We start from the raw sequence: 18538 nt of genomic DNA, 5'->3' as shown, positions 1-18538 counted from the left end.
CTGTCTCCACCTGGAGATTAGCAGACCAAGCGGTTCCCGTCCCCGCGGTCTGAGTGAGTGGAATCTGCCCAGCTGCAGCCGCACCACACTCTGGGTTACCCTTAGTGTGAAAGCAAGGGTGGCTGAGGCAGTGGCCCGTGGGTCTCTGTTCTGTGTTGCACCGGGCACCGCCCTGACGAACCCGATTCCTATCTTGTAAGATTGGTGTGTCTGCCTATTTGGTGTGGTGTGGTGAGCAGTATAAAGTGTATTATTACTGTGTTTTGGGGTGTGTTTGGCTCGGATGGTATCAAAAGTACAAAGTTGCCTACTCCCCCGGCCCAAGTTGTAATTATCCCCCAAATAAACGTAGCCACTTGGCTTTTCACTGTTATTCTGGTCCTGCCTGTTTTTCCTCACTCAATACCAAGCTTAACGGACCGCAATCTATTTCGGACAATCCCGTGCCTCGTAATCAAAATGTCTTCTTCTTCAGTGACTCTTGTATTCTTGAATGGGTGGGAAAATCGCTTCAGTGTGAAGTTCCTCTGCCAACTTCTGTGTACTCTTCAGAACGTTTTGAAAATCCCTCATCTGACCAGTAAGAGTGTAGGTAGGACTTTGCTTTGTCCAATTGTTCCATTGCTCCAGATAGATCAAGGTCAACACCTTGGAGTCTCTTGCTTACAACATTTATTTCAAACAGTATGTCATGCCACAACATGAAATTTGAAGTTATGTATGTTTCTGGTGAGTCCATTTCCCTCTGCCACTGTTCTCCCACAAACAGTTCCTGTCATAGAATTATCCCCCATAATGGCAACTATGTCATCATCTATCTTCCCAATTTGGTGTTTGATAGGCTTTATCACCTCCACTTGACTTTCCCATCATGTGGGATTCAGTGGTTTCAGTGTCAGAGAGGATGTTCCCAGATGTTGCTTCAAAATTGCCATCCATGAGTTGATGCAGAGAAAAATATATAGATGCTTTGAATTACATTAAAAAATTCAGCAGCCTCACTAGAAGCTGATGCTGCATCACTGACCACCAGGTTCAATGAATGAGAACTGCATGGGACAAAAAAAGCTCGAGGGTTTAACTCTCGGATCCATGTCTGCGTTCCTCTGTTCTTTCTTCTCATGTTGGCTTCATCATCGTAGTCCTGACTTCTCATGTCAGCTATTGCAATTCCTGTATTTTCCAGCTTTTAAAGAAGCACATTTGTCATACCAGCTCTTGTAGTATCATCAATGTCCATAAATTATAGAAAATGCTCTCTGACAGTCACCACTGCAGGGACATTTTCACTAGGTTCTGTTGTTGTTACAAAACGCACCATGAAAGTCATATGTTCCATATGGCTGATGTCAGGTGTGCAGTCCAGAATAACAGAGTAATATCTTGGTGACTTCAGATCTGCCACAATCTTCTGTTTGACTTTTGTTGCCAGTAACTGTATGATCTCATTTTGAACTGTTTTTCCAAGGTAGTGGTGTGTGTACGTTTCTTGGGTGGTGGCTCTTCTTAGATGCTCCTGGAGTACAGCATCAAACTCAGCAATTAACTCCCAAATTTTAAGGAAGTTTCCATTCTTTGGCACATATTGCTGATCTGAAGTGCCACACAGTGCTAGGTTTTGGGTAGCAGCATTCTCACAATGGCCATGAGCATTTTCAGAACATTTTGCCAGTAAAGAGACTCTGATATAATCGTCTCTTGATGCTGATCATCTATGGTGGCCTTTAACCTTAGTCTCATATCTCAAGCTCTTTCCACCTATGGAATGTTCTCTGGTGATTTGCTGCCTTCTCATGGCATGCCAGATTTCTAGCCAGATTTTTCCAGTCCTTTGTTCCTGTAGAACCCAATGTGGCTGGAACATTAGACTGGAAGAGTTTGCAACAAAAACAGTATGCAGCATTCTGGGTTTTTGAGTACATAAGCCATGGCCTCTCCACTTTGTCACCATTGGGGATTTCACACCAGTAATGGGTTGGACGGAAACTTCTACTTTCATTGTCTTTGGTGAACATGAAGTTTTTCACTTGCTGTGGCCCATGCAGTACAAGGAAGTCCCTCGGGCTACTGCTCAAGTGGATCCACAGTCCTAGATCGTCTAGACTTAAGGAACTAAACTCAGCAGCAGCTGTTTCTTGCGCCTCCACCACACTCTTCTCTGATCTACACTTTTCTTCAGGAAGGTGCATGGTTACATCCATTTGAGATGGAGATATGGATGCTGCAGTAGCTACCAGGTCACCTGCACTCTGACTAACTGGAAGATCAGGCATCTCCTCACCACTCACATCCTCACTGGGGCCGGAAGGCTCACCGTGAACATTTGTGTCTATGTATCTCAGGAGAGCTCCTTCCTGCTTAGATAGAAAAGCTTCCTTTGCTTTCTTTCTGTCATGAACATACAGCTAAGGGTAGCAGTAAATCTCTCCTTTACCTGTAAAGGGTTAAGAAGCTCAAATAACCAGGCTGGCACCTGACCAAAAGGACCAATAAGGGGAGAAGATACTTTCAAATCTAAGGGGGAAGGTTTTTGCTTTGTGTGGGTGCTCTCTCTGAGACAAAGAGAGAGACCAAGCAAGTAATCCAGCTCCTACCGAAATGATACGTCTAATATTACAGAAATAGTAAGCAATAGCAAAGAAATGCATTAGATTATCTTTTGTTTTAGCTTATGAATTTTCCCTGTGCTAAGAGGGAGGTTTAGCCCTGTTTTTGTAACTTTGAAGTTTTGCCTAGAGGTGAAATCCTCTGTGTTTTAAATCTTATTACCCTGTACAATTACCTTCCATCCTGATTTTACAGATGATGCTTTTTACTTTTTTTTCTTTATAATAAAGTTGTTTTTTAAGAATCTGATGGGTTTTTAGTGTCTTAAAAACCCAGGGGTCTGGTCTGTGCTCACCTTGTTTACCTATCTGGTTGGTAGATTATTCTCAAGCCTCCCCAGGAAAGGGGGTGAAGGGGTTTGGGGGGATATTTGGGGTAAACAGGAACTCCAAGTGGTCCTTTTCCTGAATCTTTGTCTAACTCACTTGGTGGTGGCAGCAGCACTCATCCAAGGACAAGGAAGGATTTGTGCCTTGGGGAAGTTTTTAACCTAAGCTGGTAGAAATATGCTTAGGGGGTCTTTCACACGGGTCCCCACATCTGTACCCCAGAGTGGGGAGGGAACCCTGACACTTTCTTTTTCTGAATGCTGCCTCAGAGAGGCATTTTCTTCTTTCACTCATGACTACTGTTCTGTGCCAGCTATAGTGGCCCTCAAAACTCAATTGAAGGGGACAAATAAGCAGGCTGGTAGCAGGGCCTGAGTGAGGGAAGAGATCAGTGTCTTAAGGACCTAACTGGCTCCTACTACTTCAGTTGACTGCCTGTTCTCAAGTGAGTTCAGGGAAACGGCAGGAAATAGGAAGCTCCCTGAGAAGCTGGTGTTAATCAGTCCAGGCTCCTGGGGTGCTAGACAGGTACATAAGAGGCTCCTCCTCCTCTCCCTCCCTGCAGCTCCTGCTGCTTTCTGTTATTCCCTCTCATCTTTTCTCCTGCCTGCCTGTTATGTCTCTTGTGCCTTCTTTCCTCCAGCACAGCACTCCACCATCTCTGTGCATCTAGAGCAGAGAGAGTACATATGCACCAGCAGCAGATACAATTTTCTACATTCTGGGTCCTAGTGGTGCCCCCCGCATAGTCTGGCACCTGAGGCAGCCGCCTCAGTTCGCCTCATGGTAGGCCAGCCCTGCTGACAGTGACAATGTCATTAAAAGAGAAAAATGCCAGGTTGTTTTTTCAAGAAACATATATTGTTCCATTGCCTGCAGAAAGACTCAAAGCCCATTCACCTCTAATTTAAATTCCTTTTTACAGTGTTTGGTTATTTAACTTTATCAAATAAATCTTAGCAGTGTGTCTTCCAGAAAGAAAGATGTGCATGAAAACTACTGAAATAATGTCACCTGGATTTTCAATAAAAAAAATTATCCTGTGGTACTTACAGGATTTATATTAAAAATACTAATAGTTCTAGGCAGAAAATTTAAACCAAAATTGGGCCTGAATTGCTTTCAAACATCTTAGAATAATTCCTTAAGGTTCTTTTTTTCCAATTGGAAGGTCCCTCTCATTCCTGCTTCCCTTTCCTATCATGTGTTTTCGTCTCACCATCCCATAGCACAGTGACTGTCCCTGTGCTGGATGTTGCTTCCTTCGGAGTCTGCCAATGCTGCTCTGAGAAGAATCACTGGAAAGTAACTGAGACACTGAAAAGCAACCCTGGCTGACATGGGCTTGATCCTGCATTCCTTGTACATCCAACGCTCCCTGTGATGTCAATGCAGGACTGAGCCCCTTGGGAGCTCGGGATCCAAACTCAGACCCTTCCATGTGCTGTAACAGTGCCACAAATCCATCAGCCCAGGCACTGCACATAGTTTTGAATTCAAAATAACACAGCATTAAGACTGGATTGGTATTCTAACCCTATTTCTAGAGACTATGTGCCTAATCCGAAACCCACTGAAGTTAACAGAAAGCCTCCCATTGACATTGATGGAATTTGGATCAGGCCTACAATACGAACTCAAGCAGATATGGAATAAACACACCCTCTGACACACACTGTTCTGACAGCAAAATATTAACTATTTAGCTGAACCTGGCAGGGTGGGGCCAAGTCACCAAAGAACTCTTATGTTCTTCCAAGGTACTCCTAGTTGCAGTCGGTGTTCGGGCTAGTGATTTGTTCATATTCTGTCTAATTAGTATTGAACAATGCCCTAACACAGCATTAAGGGCACTGTGCTATTGGAGTTTCCATGTTCCAGAAAAGACCAAAACAAAACAGAGGACACTGATTACTTATGCTCATAGAAATTATTTCACTTTTACTAAGAGTTGAGTGTTAAACATGGTGTCTTTGGAAAAATTCCAATCCAGATAATTAGTTATATCCTGTCTCCCTAAATTCTTCCCGAAGTTTCTGTTTGATTCGGAATTCTCCTCTTCCTAAATTGCTGTGTAGTGTGGCTGTGCATTATTAAACAGCTATTGTATTCCACTCCAGAGGTGGTTGCATTTTGTGATGTCCTCATATAAACATCCCTCTGTCACAGAGTGTGGGGGAGACAAGGCCCTGCGCCCTCAGCTTCCTGCGATTCACCGTGACTCTCAGCCAGACAGTAGAACAGAAGGTTTATTAAATGACAGGAACACAGTCCAAACCAGAGCTTGTAGGCATAAACAGTACCCCTTAGTCAGGTCCTTCTGGGGGGTAGGGAGCTTAGACCCCAACCCTGGGGTTCCCTCCGATTCCCATCCAGCCCAAGACTGAAGAACCCCCTCCAGCAGTCTCACTCCCCCCAACCCCCGGCTCCTCCTCCAGCCTTTGTCCAGTTTCCTGGGCAAAGGTGTCACCTGGCCCACCCCCCCTCCTGGCCCGGGTTACAGGCTCAGGTATCATTCCTCAAGAAAAGTCACCCCCTGCTATCCTATGCCTCATGCAGACAGTCACAGTAAAACTAGAAGACATTCTCAGGTCAGTCTGCCCCGCTCCCTACTACGTCACACCCCCAAAGGCATATTCTGAGGTTCAATAGTGTAACATTAATAAAGCACTTTGAGTTCCTTAGATGGGCGAGGCTACATCAGTCAAAACAGACATTAAATAAGAAGCCCTAATACCATCCAAAGGATTTGAATTTATTTGTTTAGATTATTTATATACAGTTGCTCAAATAGAAGTTCTTTTCTCCACTATGGAAATCCAGTGCCCAACATGCAAGAGCAAACCATGCTTTATCCATTACAGAAGAGACCAAGCCATATTTTAATCCACTTCCAAATCTAGCTACAGTCTTGAACTTTGCAGGGCTGTGTCACAATTCCAGAGCATGATGAAAACATAGTTCTGCCTCATCTATGCTGGGATACACAAATGTTTTAATAGTACTGTGAAATACCATATTGTGACTAGCTCCCAAACAGGGTGAGATCCATGGTGGGGTGTACCATGCAGCCCTGAACCATCATATGTTTTGTAAAGGATCTGCTCAGTATAACAACAACAACAACAAAACCCACATATCCCTCTCTATTTGCAGTACTGAAGGCTGAGAACCTGCTGCGTTATTCAAGTGTATAACAAAAAGAATGGAGAGAAAACTCACAAAATGGGAAGGAAGGTTACTCTGGGTAACCCAGTTAACCCGCAACTAAGGCTGTGAGTCTGTCACGGAGGTCACAGATTCCATGACTTTCCATGACCTCCATGACTTCTGCAGCGTCCAGCAGCAGCAGTTTGGGTATGTGTGAAGGGGCTCAGGGCTAGGAGCCTTGAGGGGGTGGGTGCTTACTTTGGGGTGGGGGGCTCCCCAGCTCAGCCCTGCAGCTCCAAGGCGGCGGAGAGGCCAGGGGGCTCAGCGCACAGCCCACCCTCACAGTTCCCATTGGCTGTGGTTACCAGTCAATGGGAGCTGCACAGCTGGTGCAGCACATGGAGCCCTATGGCCTCTCCGCCACATAGGAGCTGCAGCCAGGATAGGCAGAACTGGGTAGGGAGCCCCACCCCACCCCCAGCAGCAGAAGGGGTCCCGGGCCGCCTGCCGCTGCCCGCCCCGCCAACACCAGCGGGGGTCCCGGGCCGCCTGCCGCTGCCCGCCCCGCCAACACCAGCGGGGGTCCCGGGCCGCCTGCCGCTGCCCGCCCCGCCTAGCACCAGCGGGGGTCCCGGGCCGCCTGCCGCTGCCCGTCCTCTCCCCTCCCAGCAGCACCAGCGGGGGCTCCAGGCCACCTCCCCCAGCACCCGCGGCACTCCTGGATACCCCCTCTCCCCAAAGTTTTAGTTAGCGGTATATAGTAAAAGTCATAGACAGGTCACAGGCCAGGAATTTTTGTTTACTGCCCGTGCTTTGTCCATGACTTACTAAAAATACCCAAGACTAAAATGTAGCCTTAATTATAACCACTTTACTACAATACGTTTTCCTCTCTCATCCAGCTTTCAACAAATGGCATAAGCGAACAAAGTTATCAAACTATAATAAACAAAAACTTCCTTACCACATGCTCTAGAACTTCAGACTGGAGACAAAACTCTTTTAGCCTTTGCATGTAATTATGTTTTCAAAACATATTTAAACATACATGGTTCAGACGTGGTTACAACAATCCCTACTTACAATATGACTTTTTCAGCCAGTTTGGATTTGAAAAGCAAATGGTCTAGTTGACCAGAAGGAAGAAGATAGTGTTCCAAAGTGATGTTCTCCCTCCTGTGTGTACCCAGTCCTGGAACAGGAACTTGGATTCCTATCCTACATGTTACACTGTTTAAAAAAAAAAAAATTTATCCACACTACTAAAACAGAGAAATGTGTGTGTACGGAAAAACACTGCCACGGCACTGCTATAGCAAAACATCCCCACCCTGAAATCTCCCCACAAGTAAAGCTCTGGTCAATTCTCTGAGTAATAACGTCTTGGACAGAAAGTTCCTTTGACTAGAACATTTGCACGCTGCTTAGTCACATAAATAAACAGTATTATTAGTAAATATGTAGTTGTTTTAGTGTTTGTTTTAAGAAGAACCCACAAGCAAATCTCAGTATTCCCAGTCTTTCTTACTTGGGTAATGCTTTATATTTAATAGAAATTTTTGAGTGCCATCTAGGGGCAAACAGCATTTGCCAAAGGACTTTTGAGGACACTTGTACAGTATAAAGCAGAAGTGGGCAAACTACGGCCCGTGGGACCGTCCTGTCCGGCCCTTGAGCTCACGGCTGGAGAGGCTAGCCCCCAGCCCCTTCCCCGCAGCCTCAGCTGGCCGTGCCGCCAGCGCTCTGGGCAGTGGGGCTGCAAGCTCCTGCCCAGCAGCATGGCTGCGAGAGCCGCCAGGTGTAGTGTATTAAATTGCTCCTTGTAGGAATGTGCTACATAGGGAACACCAGGACTAGCAGCCTTAAGAAGTACACTGTAAGTAGCACATTCCTACAGGGAGCAATTTAATACACTACAATGGCCCACCATACAGCTTCGGAACCCTGATGTGGCCCTCAGGCCAAGAAGTTTGCCCACCCCTCATATAAAGCATTTCTAGAACACATTTAGTGTAACCTAAAGATGCAGCGAAGAACTGGGACACTATGGGCCAGATTTTTAAAGGTATTTAGGTGCCTTAAGATAGGCAACTAATGGGATTTTCAAAAATGTCTAGGTGCCATGGCAGTTAGGCACCTAGATGTTTTTGAAAATCCCAGTAAGGTGCCTCTGTGCATCCTTAGGTGCCTAAACACCTTAAAAAACTTGGTGCTATGGAACTTATTTTTTGAAGAATTTATGCTTTTTGTTATTTAATTTTTTAATCCTTTTGGGATGTGAAGAAATCCTTCCAACTACAAGCTAGTGCAGTTGTATTTTGCAGACAGGCAAAAAATGGCTTTAAGACAGGGGTGAATGGACTATATGGGGAATCCCATTACTAATTACTATATTTTACAATTTAGTGAAAATGCAAAACAGCGCTAAAAACCTCACCAATGGTGCTTAAAATAATATAGTGTTGTAACAGGAGGGAGGTACAGCATGAATCAATGTTTGCAGACTAAGGCCAGTAGGTGTGAGAAGAAGTAACAGCACCACCCAATGGTTATAAATGCCTTAGTTCTATTTCAAGCCATGTCTGAGAACTGGGAGAGGGACTCATTTGCCAATGTGTTGTTTCCCCATTGGCCTGTAGATAGCATGACATCACTGACATTAGCCCTGCTATCACAATAGCAGTCTTGTTGGTCTACATTGTGGTAAATTTCAAATCATTAAAACAACTTTCAGTATGAGTTTGCAGTTTAACAAAAGGAGGTCCAGAAAGATTCAACCATGCTTAGATTTTTTCACAGATGTGTCTCTCAAATTAATTTTGAAATTTTCAGGTACCACTTCCCTACAGCACCTAGTTTTTCTCACATCAAAGATACCGACAAATTGGAAAATTAAGCAGAGAGCTGCAACATGGATTGATTTATGAGAAAAAGATTAAAAACTAACAATTTATATTTTGGCTAAACAATAATAAAAAAAATTGTAAATTATCCTCATGTATGTGTAAATACTAAGGAGGGAGAGAAGAACTGCTTTGTCCTAGAGGACATGGAGTAATGGAACAAAATTACACCAAAGAAAATATCCTAATAGCAAGATATATTAGATTATGGAATATTCTCCCAAGACTACCTGTGAAAGTTCCAAAAGTTGAAAGAAGCAAGAGAGAAATAGCTGCCCAGGAGCTATGCCAACTACATTTTAAAAGGGTGGTTAGGAGTTAGGACAAACAGTAAACGTTGCTTACCAGTACTCCCTTTTGTCCAGTTTCTCACACACCAGCTTTGTTCCTGGTTACTTAGTTTTTCAACGTACTTAGCCTAATTTAGAATTCATAATTAAAAATGTCCTAGTAGGGCATGTCCTTTTGATATTATCACAGGAGGTACTCACACATTACCTTCAAAAAAACTTGGTCCCCAATCCTGCAAGCTGGCAGATCCCTAGGCTCTCAGTTACAGTAATCAGAGCAGGTGGCAACAGCAGCGTTGCAAGGCGATGAGCTCTTGAGGAAACGGTATCAGACTGTGTAACACAGTCCGTACGTTCTTATGTGACTGGACCATGTTGTGCGTAGAGTGGCGACCTCTCGACACTGCGCGCTCTCGGTGGTGCAGCGAAGCCCTTTCGGTGCGAGCTCAGTGTGCTGTGGTGCAGGGCTGACACGTAGGTGTGAAACCACCACAAGGCCAGCGGTGACCCAGCAGGGTGAGGTCACCGTGGGCCGTTGCTGGGGCACTTCGGAGCACGGCTAGCGGGAGGCGCTGATGGCTGCACTGGTACCGTGGGACGGACTGACTGAGGCAGCTCCACTGGGCCAGGCCCAGCTGCCATCTCCTGCCCAGGGGCACCTGTGACGCTTTGTGCAAAGGGCTGCATGAGCGAATTCGCTGGTGACAGTTAATTGCCGGTGGTGGCGGGCGGGGCCTGAGCACCGACCCTGCTGGCACATCAGAGACCTGGCTCGCGCCGCCGCTGAGCTGCCTGTGAAAGGCGCGAACGATAACGGCTGCCCTGACGGGGTGGCCGGGGCTGGGGCGGGCTCAGGGCTGCCCGTGAACTCGGGGCTCCCAGCTGCGACCCAGGGCACCTTCCCCCGACCCGGATACCGGCGGGGGACGCTCCGCCCTCCGGCCGGCTTGTTCAGCATCTCTGCGCACTTACGCCGCTCCACCCCGCGCCCGCCTCTCTGGAAGCAGGTGGAAAGTGACCCCTCCCCCGCATCCATCGCCTTCCACGTCGGCCGGGCCTAGTGACCCGGAAGCGATCCCCGCTCTGCCGGGAGGAGGAAATATTTTCTCCGGCGTTTGTTTGATGCGACGCTTCTTGTTGGAATCCGCTTGTTTAGGCAGCGGAAGCTCGCCGCTTTCCAGGGCATTTCGCGGCCGCGAGGAGTGGAGAGGCTGCAAGTTGACCCCGGAAGGACTCGGGGCGGAGGCGCCCCCGCCCTTCGGCTCTGTGTGCTGAGTGTACGTTGGCTGCCTCGGCTACGGGTCCCGGGCAGGACCAGCGGCAGGTCGCTCGCTCGCTCGGCTGGTCTCGGCGATGGCTCCGAAAGGCGGTAGCGGGGCCCGGCAGCAGTCGGAGGAGGACCTGCTCCTGCAGGACTTCAGCCGCAACCTCTCGGCCAAGTCCTCGGCGCTCTTCTTCGGCAACGCCTTCATCGTGTCCGCCATCCCCATCTGTGAGTGCGCGCGCGAGCGGGGCCCCCATCCCCATCCCCACCCCCACCCCCGAGGGGCCGGGCGGGCTCGGCTCCCGCCGCTTCCTTTCCGGCCTGGGCGCCCCGGGTAAGGGGTCGCGGCTCGAGGCAGCCTCCGTGGTGGCGACGTGGCACGTTGCGGGGGGGTCTGAGCTGTGAGCGCATCGCGGCTACGTCCTGAGCCGGGGCCCTCAGGCAGCGCCAACCCCATAGCCCATCTTCCAGCATAGGCAGCCGGCTGCCCCCTGCCCCGGAGAAGGGAGACGTGACCCGGGGGGCCGGGCGGGCGGGCGGGCGGGCGGGCGGGCGGGGGGTCCCGATTCACACCGCCCGCTCTGAAATTGCAGCGCCCTCTGTGGCATCTGTTCCAGCAGGGTGAAGGGAGGCGTCGCCTCCCAAATTCTGCCGCGATTGCCTCGGCCTTTAGCTTCCCCGCGCTGAACTGCGTGGCGGGGGGGGGGTGGAACAGTTTGTGTAGCGGGGGTGCTGAAAGCCTTTGAACAAAACTGTAAATCCTGTAGATGATGGAAACCACTTCAAGACAGCGGGTGCTTCCGCACCCCTAGTTCTAGCACCCTTGCTGTGAGAGTGTCACAGATGAGCCCCATAAATCATAGATCTTCTCTGCCTCAGGGAAGTGACTTTTTAAAAAATTGACAGCTCTGTCCTCTTAGCTCTGTCTTATTTCCACCTAACACGTCTGACTAATTCTAGATCAAGTGTAGTGAAGACGAAAACGTTAGTAACTTGTCTCAGTGGGGGAGTGAATAAATCTTTATGAATATTCTGGGTTTTTAGGGCTGTACTGGCGGATATGGCACATGGATCTTGTTCAGTCTGCAGTCCTATACAGCGTAATGACCCTTGTCAGTACATATCTGGTAGCCTTTGCGTACAAGAACGTCAAGTTTGTTCTCAAACACAAGTAAGTTTGCTAACAATTTGAATGCATCTTTTCATAACAGAGATAGTGAAATTAACATTTACAGTGGGTTGTTTATTCAACATTTTACCCAATTCTGGCATATTGAATAAGGCTCAACTCCCTGAAGCATCATTTGTCACTAGGAGGAGCATTTTAAAGGACCAATCGGGTGTCCACTGCATAAAGGAGATTCTCTAAGAATGCATCTCCTCTTCTACTCCAAAATGTAATTCTAGTTAAAAATTATTTGTTTTACATAAGGATTGGAGTAGCTTTTCCATGACTTCTGGTATTGCATTGGTCAGTGAATTGTCCTAACTCTTGATTGAATGGAGTTCTTAAGCATCAGGCTCAGATTTTGCATGGTAAATTTCTGCTGAAAATCCTAAACCAACAGAATAAAAATTAAAATGTCACTGGTTTCATTGTGGAGATGAGTATCCTCAGCCAAGTGAATGACTGCTGTCTCAAAACGTCACTGTGCTGAGGGTTTATGAGACTATTACTTGAAAATCATGCTTAAGTCTGTTTTTACAATTGTTGCATGTAACTCCTGAGATAACTGTAGCTGAAAGATCAGAGGGAAACCATTTTTTTTTTAGTTGTCTGTGATTTGATGGCCTTAACACCAAACATACAACAAAGGTGGTACTATTTCTCTTACATTGGCAATAGATTTCTACTGTTTGTGTAGGTCTATCCCATTTCTGTGTGGAAAGACATTTTTAACTAAAAGGGGGAAAAAAAATCTCATGGGCAGCTATACTACCAGAAACTACATTTGATTAATTCTTTAAATATCAACTAACTTTCACTTGGTGTCTGTTTAATTTGATACAAAGTTGCTAAATGTTTTGGACTCCATAATGTAAATGGGAAGAAACTGTAGTTATGAACTTTCATATTTTGATTCTGATCTAAACTCATATCCTTGCAGAGTAGCCCAAAAGAGAGAAGATGCTGTTTCCAAAGAAGTTACTCGCAAACTTTCTGAGGCAGACAATAGGAAGATGTCTCGCAAAGAGAAGGATGAGAGGTAATCTCCTTTAATTCGCATTGCAATGTTTCATAATATTTTTTATGAATAGGATCCTAATTTTAAAGGCCCATGATAGGATATTAGGCACTGTCTCTTGCTTCATGACTTGAGAAGACATCTACAGTCAGTGGGAACTCTGCAGCTGATGGAGCCCATGGTGAAGCACTTTTGAGCTGAGGCAGGGTTGTTAACAGAAAGTCTGTCTTTGGAACTGTCAGAGTTCCCTCCCTACTCTGAACTCTGGGGTGCAGATGCGGGGACCCACATGAAAGACCCCCTAAGTTTATATTTCACCAGCTTAGGTTAAAAACTTTCCCAAGGCACAAATTCCTTCCCTTGTCCTTGGACGGTATTGCTGCCACCACCAAGTGATTCAGGAAAAGGACCACTTGGAGTTCCTATTTCCCCAAAATATCCCCCCAATCCTCTTCACCCCCTTTCCTGGGGAGGCTTGAGAATAATATACCAACCAATTGCCTTTAATAAAAGTACAGACCAGACCCTTTATGTTTAGGACAGTAAAAAACAATCGGGTTCTTTAAAAGAAGAACTTTATTATAAAGAAAAAAAAAGTAAAAGCAGCACCTCTATAAAATCAGGATGGAAGGTAATTTTACAGGGTAATAACAAGATTTAAAACACAGGGGATTCCCCTCTAGGCTCAACTTCAAAGTTACAAAAACAGGAATAAACCTCCCTCTTAGCATAGGAAAAATTCACAAGCTAGAACAAAAGCTAATTTGATGCATTTCCTTGCTATTACTTACAATTTCTGTAATTTTAGATGTACGATTTCAGTAGGAGCTGGGTTACCTGCTTGGTCTCTGTCTTTGTCCTGAGAGGGAACAAAAACAAAGAGCACAAAACAACCACCCCTCCCCCCCCCCATTTGAAAGTATCTTCTTTCCCCCTTGGTCCTTCTGGTCAGGTGCCAACTAGGTTAATTGACTGATTAACCCCTTACAGGTAAGTGATTCTGTACCTTTGGCCAGGAGGGATTTGATGTTACTGCATACATAAAGGCTGTTACCCTTCCCTTTACATTTATGACAGGAACGCTTTATCAAGAGGGGATCAGAGAGGCCAAAACTGACTGTCTTTGAAATGTGAAAACCCAGCTTTTCATAAAAGCCTTCCTATAACTGAATCTGAACAATAGATTTTAAAAAAAAAAGAGTAGCTATATTAAGGAGTGGTGACGGTTAGATCCTTTATAGACAAACAAAGTGGATCTCAAATTTGTATTTAATGACTAAGAACTTTAGTGATGGGTATATTAGGAATACTTTCTAGTTTAATATCTATTAAAAAACACAAAAAAGTATGACAAATATTTCTGGGAATTGAACCATCAGCTTTTTAGAGAAGGATCATGTTTTCCCTTGGATTGACAGCACTGGCACTGTACCTGCAAAATAATGAGTATTCAGCTCAATCTAGTAATAAAGGTTCAGTTTTTGTGACCTTTGGACCCAGATTCTTGGAAAAACATACATGACTTAAGTATGTATATGTATACTCAGTAAATATGGCTTATTCCTGTGCTAGCTTGTCAGGCCTCAAGTAGCACTGACTGCATTTTCTATTAGAAGCAGTCTGAAAACAGTCAGAGGAGCAGTATGTGTGCAGCTAGGCAGGGAATGTCTTTGTATAGTTAATAAACTTGGTTATTTGGGACCCAATTGTGCCCTTGTGGTTTCCTCATATTCTGTTATGTAAAGAAGAAAAGGGACAACAGTGTTTAACAGCATTGCATGCATCTGATTTTATTAATTTATCAGTGACAGAAATGACATATAGTTCTATTATGGTGACTTTTGATGTTCAGTAACTCATTCTGTCATGGTAAAAGGTATTTGATCGAGAGGTTTCAGTGTGTCCTTTTTTTTCCTGACATAAAAGGTGCCATCTCTCTGAAGGAGTGCTGCAATAGTGGTGTTAGTATCCAGATTTGTATTAATCTACAAATATTTAAAATAATTTATTTGCATTTATACATAGAATTCTGTGGAAGAAAAATGAAGTTGCAGATTATGAAGCAACAACATTTTCTATCTTCTACAACAACACCCTCTTTCTCGTCTTGGTCATCATTGCTTCATTTTTTCTGTTGAAGAATTTCAACCCCACTGTGTATCCTTTACTATTTCACTGTAAACAATCTGAGAACTGTTCACAAGTTTTTTTATTGATAGCCATGTAGTTTTTGTAATTTAGTTTGTCCAGTAACATTTGGGCATTAAGTTATAGAACAGTCTAAATAGAGATTACCAAAGCAGCTCCAACCCATACTTGCATGCTGATGGTTTTTGTTCTCATTTAGCATCGAACGTACTTGGGTGTCTCATTTGAACTCTATGAAGATGCTGCCTTGGTATGGATAACTTGATACAATGGTGTGTGCTGCAGTAAGAGCTAGTTAACATTTATATGGAACTGCCATATAGCCTTCTGGCTGGGAAAGCATTATCTAAAGTTGTATCTGTTCTTGTCAGGAAATTTAAATGTTACTTGCTGTGGGCTGTCGTGCTACGGGATATTTTTTTCCTACTCTGCAGTAATTTCTTGAATGTGAAATCATTTCCTCCAGATCTGAAGTCGCTTACTTTATGCAGTACTAATTTGATGCAGTATTCAAGATAGGATGCCTGTTAACAGCATTTAAAACTTCTCTTTGGGGGCTAGTCTAGGCTTTGTTTTTTAAAGTTAATGCACGCTTATAAATAGGCTTAATTCCTAATAGCGTCTCTCTCTAAACTAGACATCAAGTATGCTGCAGGACCTATTGCAAAACTCTGTTTCCACCCTTTCTCTTCAGACTCCTACTATAGATGTTTATTGCAAGAGATGTTAGTTGTGGAAGTTTACATCCTTAACCTTTTCCCCACAGAAACTACATTCTGTCTATAAGCGCTTCATCTGGACTGATCGCCCTGCTGTCTACAGGCTCCAAATAGACAACACAGTGGTCATCTATTCATAGTTGTGGGTGGATCCAATTTCATTAAAGACTTAAGGGTGGGAGATATAAACAGTCTGAAAACTTGAGCTTTTTTACAACAATAAATGTAAAGCAAACTTTGAATTTAGCTTTGGTGACTTGATAAGATATTGTTGAAATGAAATTGAATGAATCAAACTTAAGTGGCGGAAGGAAGGAAATGTACCATATCAAAAGCTGTAATAAGCTTAACTCCTTGGAAGTACTTTGTAATCATAATAAGGATGATTTGTCAAATGTTTCTGTTGGAGTTTCCATAAACTGTATTAGGCTATCACTCCAAAGCACAGAAAATAACCATACTCTGAACTCTATGACAGACTTGCAACTATGATGGGTTTTTTTTATATGTATAAAAGAGCTTAACCCATTAGTTACAAAAGTGACAATCCATCTCTTAGTACTTATCATTTGAAATGTTTTAATAAAAAGTTCAAGAACACTGACTGTAGTGGGCTTCTTGATATTTACCTTCTAAATTTCTAAGGTTTTCAGGTGGAAGACTATAAGCAGAGCTCTGTGATTGTGGCAGCCTCACCTTGCCCTGTGGAGTTGTGCTTCAGAGTAAAAGCTTCCATGTTGCTTGTCCGAAACCGATTGCGGTTCGATCAGCTTTGGTATTGGGAGAGGAAAAACCAGGCTGGACCAGAATAAGGTTTAAAGCCAAGTGGCTGCATTTATTGGGGGGATAGTTACAACGTTGGCCGAGGAGGGGGGCAATTCTTAGCTGGGATGTTATTAAACAATACAAACACACCCAAAAATCATTAACAAAACAAATCTATACTGCTCACTGCCTCACACTGAGTAGGCAGACACACCAATTACACAAGATGGAAATCGGGTTCGTCAGAGCGGTGCCCGGTGCAACACAGAAAAGAGACCCGCAGGCCACTGCCTCAACAGCCCTTGCTTTCACACTAAGGGTTTTACCCAGGTGTGGTGCGGCTGCGATTGTGCAGATTCCACTCACACAGACCGCGGGGACAGAAACCCCTTGGTCAGCTAATCCTGATACAGCACCTAGCACCAAACACTCCAGACAAAGACAGAGCAGTAACTCACACAACTTAAAACAGTCTATAGTTAACTATCTACTAAAACCCAGAACAACTATACAAACTAAACAACTGTGCAATTATGAGCTCAACAATTCAACTCTCATATACTGTATACACACTTGGTACCGAGTTAAAGGGGGGGGGGGAGGGGAAGCTAGGTAAGCAAACTGTCAGAAATTAGAAAGCAAATACCGCACTCCAGGCGCAGCTGACCAGCAGAGCAGACACCAGAAGCATGACGAGCTGACAGAAACAGATCCAAAACGATAAATCCAAAGCGATAACGAATCCAAAACGACATGACACGAGCTAGCTATACCGGGAGGAGACCCTGGCTGAAAGGTTGATCAGGCCCTTCAGCTGACACGCGGACACTCCACAAAAATTTTGGGGGGAAACCTAGTTTTATTCAAAGGGTCTCACTCACTCGTGTCAGCATCTGATTGGTCCCTGGCTCTTACACCCTTCAGGCTCTGAACTGTTGCCCCCCACGCCAACAGGATCTGCACATGGCACACTGGCATCTCTGCACAAGGCACTAGCCTGACCCCTAGATGACCAGGCAGAAAGAGCGGGAAAATGCACACAGCACTAGAATGTTGCACACCGCACCTCAGGGTTGCACACGACACCATGGTGTTGCTGGGCAGAATTAGGTCTCTGCCCTCTCCTGTGGAACAAGAACCTGGTCCAAGATGGAGGCTGCCTTGTCCTTTTAGCAGAACAAGATGGCCGTGGACCGACAATTGGCCATACGGAGCCATAACTATGTATAGGGTTGCGACATTGCTTTTTAAAATAAACCAAGTCCCTGGTCTAGCAAAGAACTTTGCAAGTATGACCCAGGAATAAGCCTAAAGAAAGTTCTGTTGGAAAATATCCTGAAACAGCTGTGAATGTGAATTAACCTATTGGGATGAATGGGTTAAGTCAAACCTAAAGATGATAATTAAAATGTCAGTATTTTAACTGTAGTAGATTATACCTTTCTGGCACCCCTGGGGACAAAGGAAGAAGGGTAGCGCTCTTGTATCCTTGACCATGGTATTGCTGAGGGGTTGTCCTGGAGTCTTCCAGCAGTGTTGCCCAGGACATTTGCCTCCTTTCCAGTGTGCATGTGGGGGAAGAGGTAAAATAGTCGAGATGAAAGTCAGGAGCTCACAAAAGGCAGAGTCCAGGGTTTGGGGAAAGCAAAGGAAGAAAATGAACCACCCACTCTCCTTTCTGAAGGGTCCTGGGCAACCAAGGGTCTCAAGTGGTCTCAAGTCCCTAGTCTGCCACCCTACACCCTGCTCCATCAGTGTGCCACCTCCAGCTGAGCTGGGATCCTCCCTTTTAAGGACCTGCCCTTTTCCAGGTTTGACACCCCTCACAAGTCTGCTGGATTGGGGCTGACTGCCCAGTGGATGTCTTTAACCCCTTTTTGACTGGGGATGGGGATATTCTAGATTTTTCCTACCAATGTCCCTAGTCAAGAACCCCAAACTGCTCTGCTATTTGCTCAAAGCTCCAATTGCTCTCCTTCTCTTCCCCTCAACCCTCCTCCCCCCAAAAAAACCAAAACTTATAGCTAACACAATGGCTGTGTTGCCTATACAAATCTGTGGCATCCTAAAAACTGAACATAGGGACAGGATAAAATAAAATGCAATACTGAAATACAAGATGTGATACTATACTATATTTCCATCTACAAGGAAGAGTAACTGCCTTTTTAATAAAG

The 18538-nt window shown here is 45.1% G+C and overlaps 2 protein-coding genes across 4 annotated transcripts in view; one reads left to right on the top strand and one right to left on the bottom strand.

Annotated features, from left to right (window-relative positions):
* LOC123377390 (TCDD inducible poly(ADP-ribose) polymerase) overlaps positions 1 to 10317 on the bottom strand; it is a 72321-nt gene extending 62004 nt beyond the window's left edge. Inside the window, exon 1 of one of the 2 annotated variants that reach the window (XM_045030244.1) lies at positions 9488 to 10317. The gene's annotated coding sequence lies outside the window, so the exon portion shown is untranslated. The other variant, XM_045030245.1, reaches the window with a different exon arrangement.
* Positions 10318 to 10461: 144 nt separating this feature from the next.
* On the top strand, positions 10462 to 16196 carry SSR3 (signal sequence receptor subunit 3). Of its 2 annotated transcripts, none has more exons than XM_045030246.1 (5): positions 10462 to 10771; positions 11588 to 11714; positions 12652 to 12750; positions 14755 to 14886; positions 15644 to 16196. In XM_045030246.1, exons 1-5 carry the CDS (start codon positions 10633 to 10635, stop codon positions 15708 to 15710), a joined length of 564 nt encoding a protein of 187 aa, XP_044886181.1. In that variant the 5' UTR covers positions 10462 to 10632; the 3' UTR covers positions 15711 to 16196. The 2 variants fall into 2 exon arrangements, with proteins under 2 accessions (XP_044886181.1, XP_044886182.1); XM_045030247.1 differs by lacking the exon at positions 10462 to 10771 and adding an exon at positions 10813 to 10877.
* The last annotated feature ends 2342 nt before the right edge of the window (positions 16197 to 18538 follow it).

The sequence above is a fragment of the Mauremys mutica genome, chromosome 9 (assembly GCF_020497125.1).
Source record: "Mauremys mutica isolate MM-2020 ecotype Southern chromosome 9, ASM2049712v1, whole genome shotgun sequence".
NCBI classification, from domain to species: domain Eukaryota; kingdom Metazoa; phylum Chordata; order Testudines; family Geoemydidae; genus Mauremys; species Mauremys mutica.
The sequence above is the reverse complement of the archived record's forward strand: the minus strand, read 5'-3'. Positions and strand labels throughout refer to the sequence as shown.

Excerpts from the sequence above, each read along its gene's own strand:
- SSR3 (XM_045030246.1), top strand. The coding sequence starts at position 10,633 with ATGGCTCCGAAAGGCGGTAGCGGGGCCCGGCAGCAGTCGGAGGAGGAC. Across the intron at positions 12,751-14,754 it reads CGCAAAGAGAAGGATGAGAG|AATTCTGTGGAAGAAAAATG; the intron begins GTAATCTCCTTT and ends ATTTATACATAG. Across the intron at positions 14,887-15,643 it reads AAGAATTTCAACCCCACTGT|AAACTACATTCTGTCTATAA; the intron begins GTATCCTTTACT and ends TTTTCCCCACAG.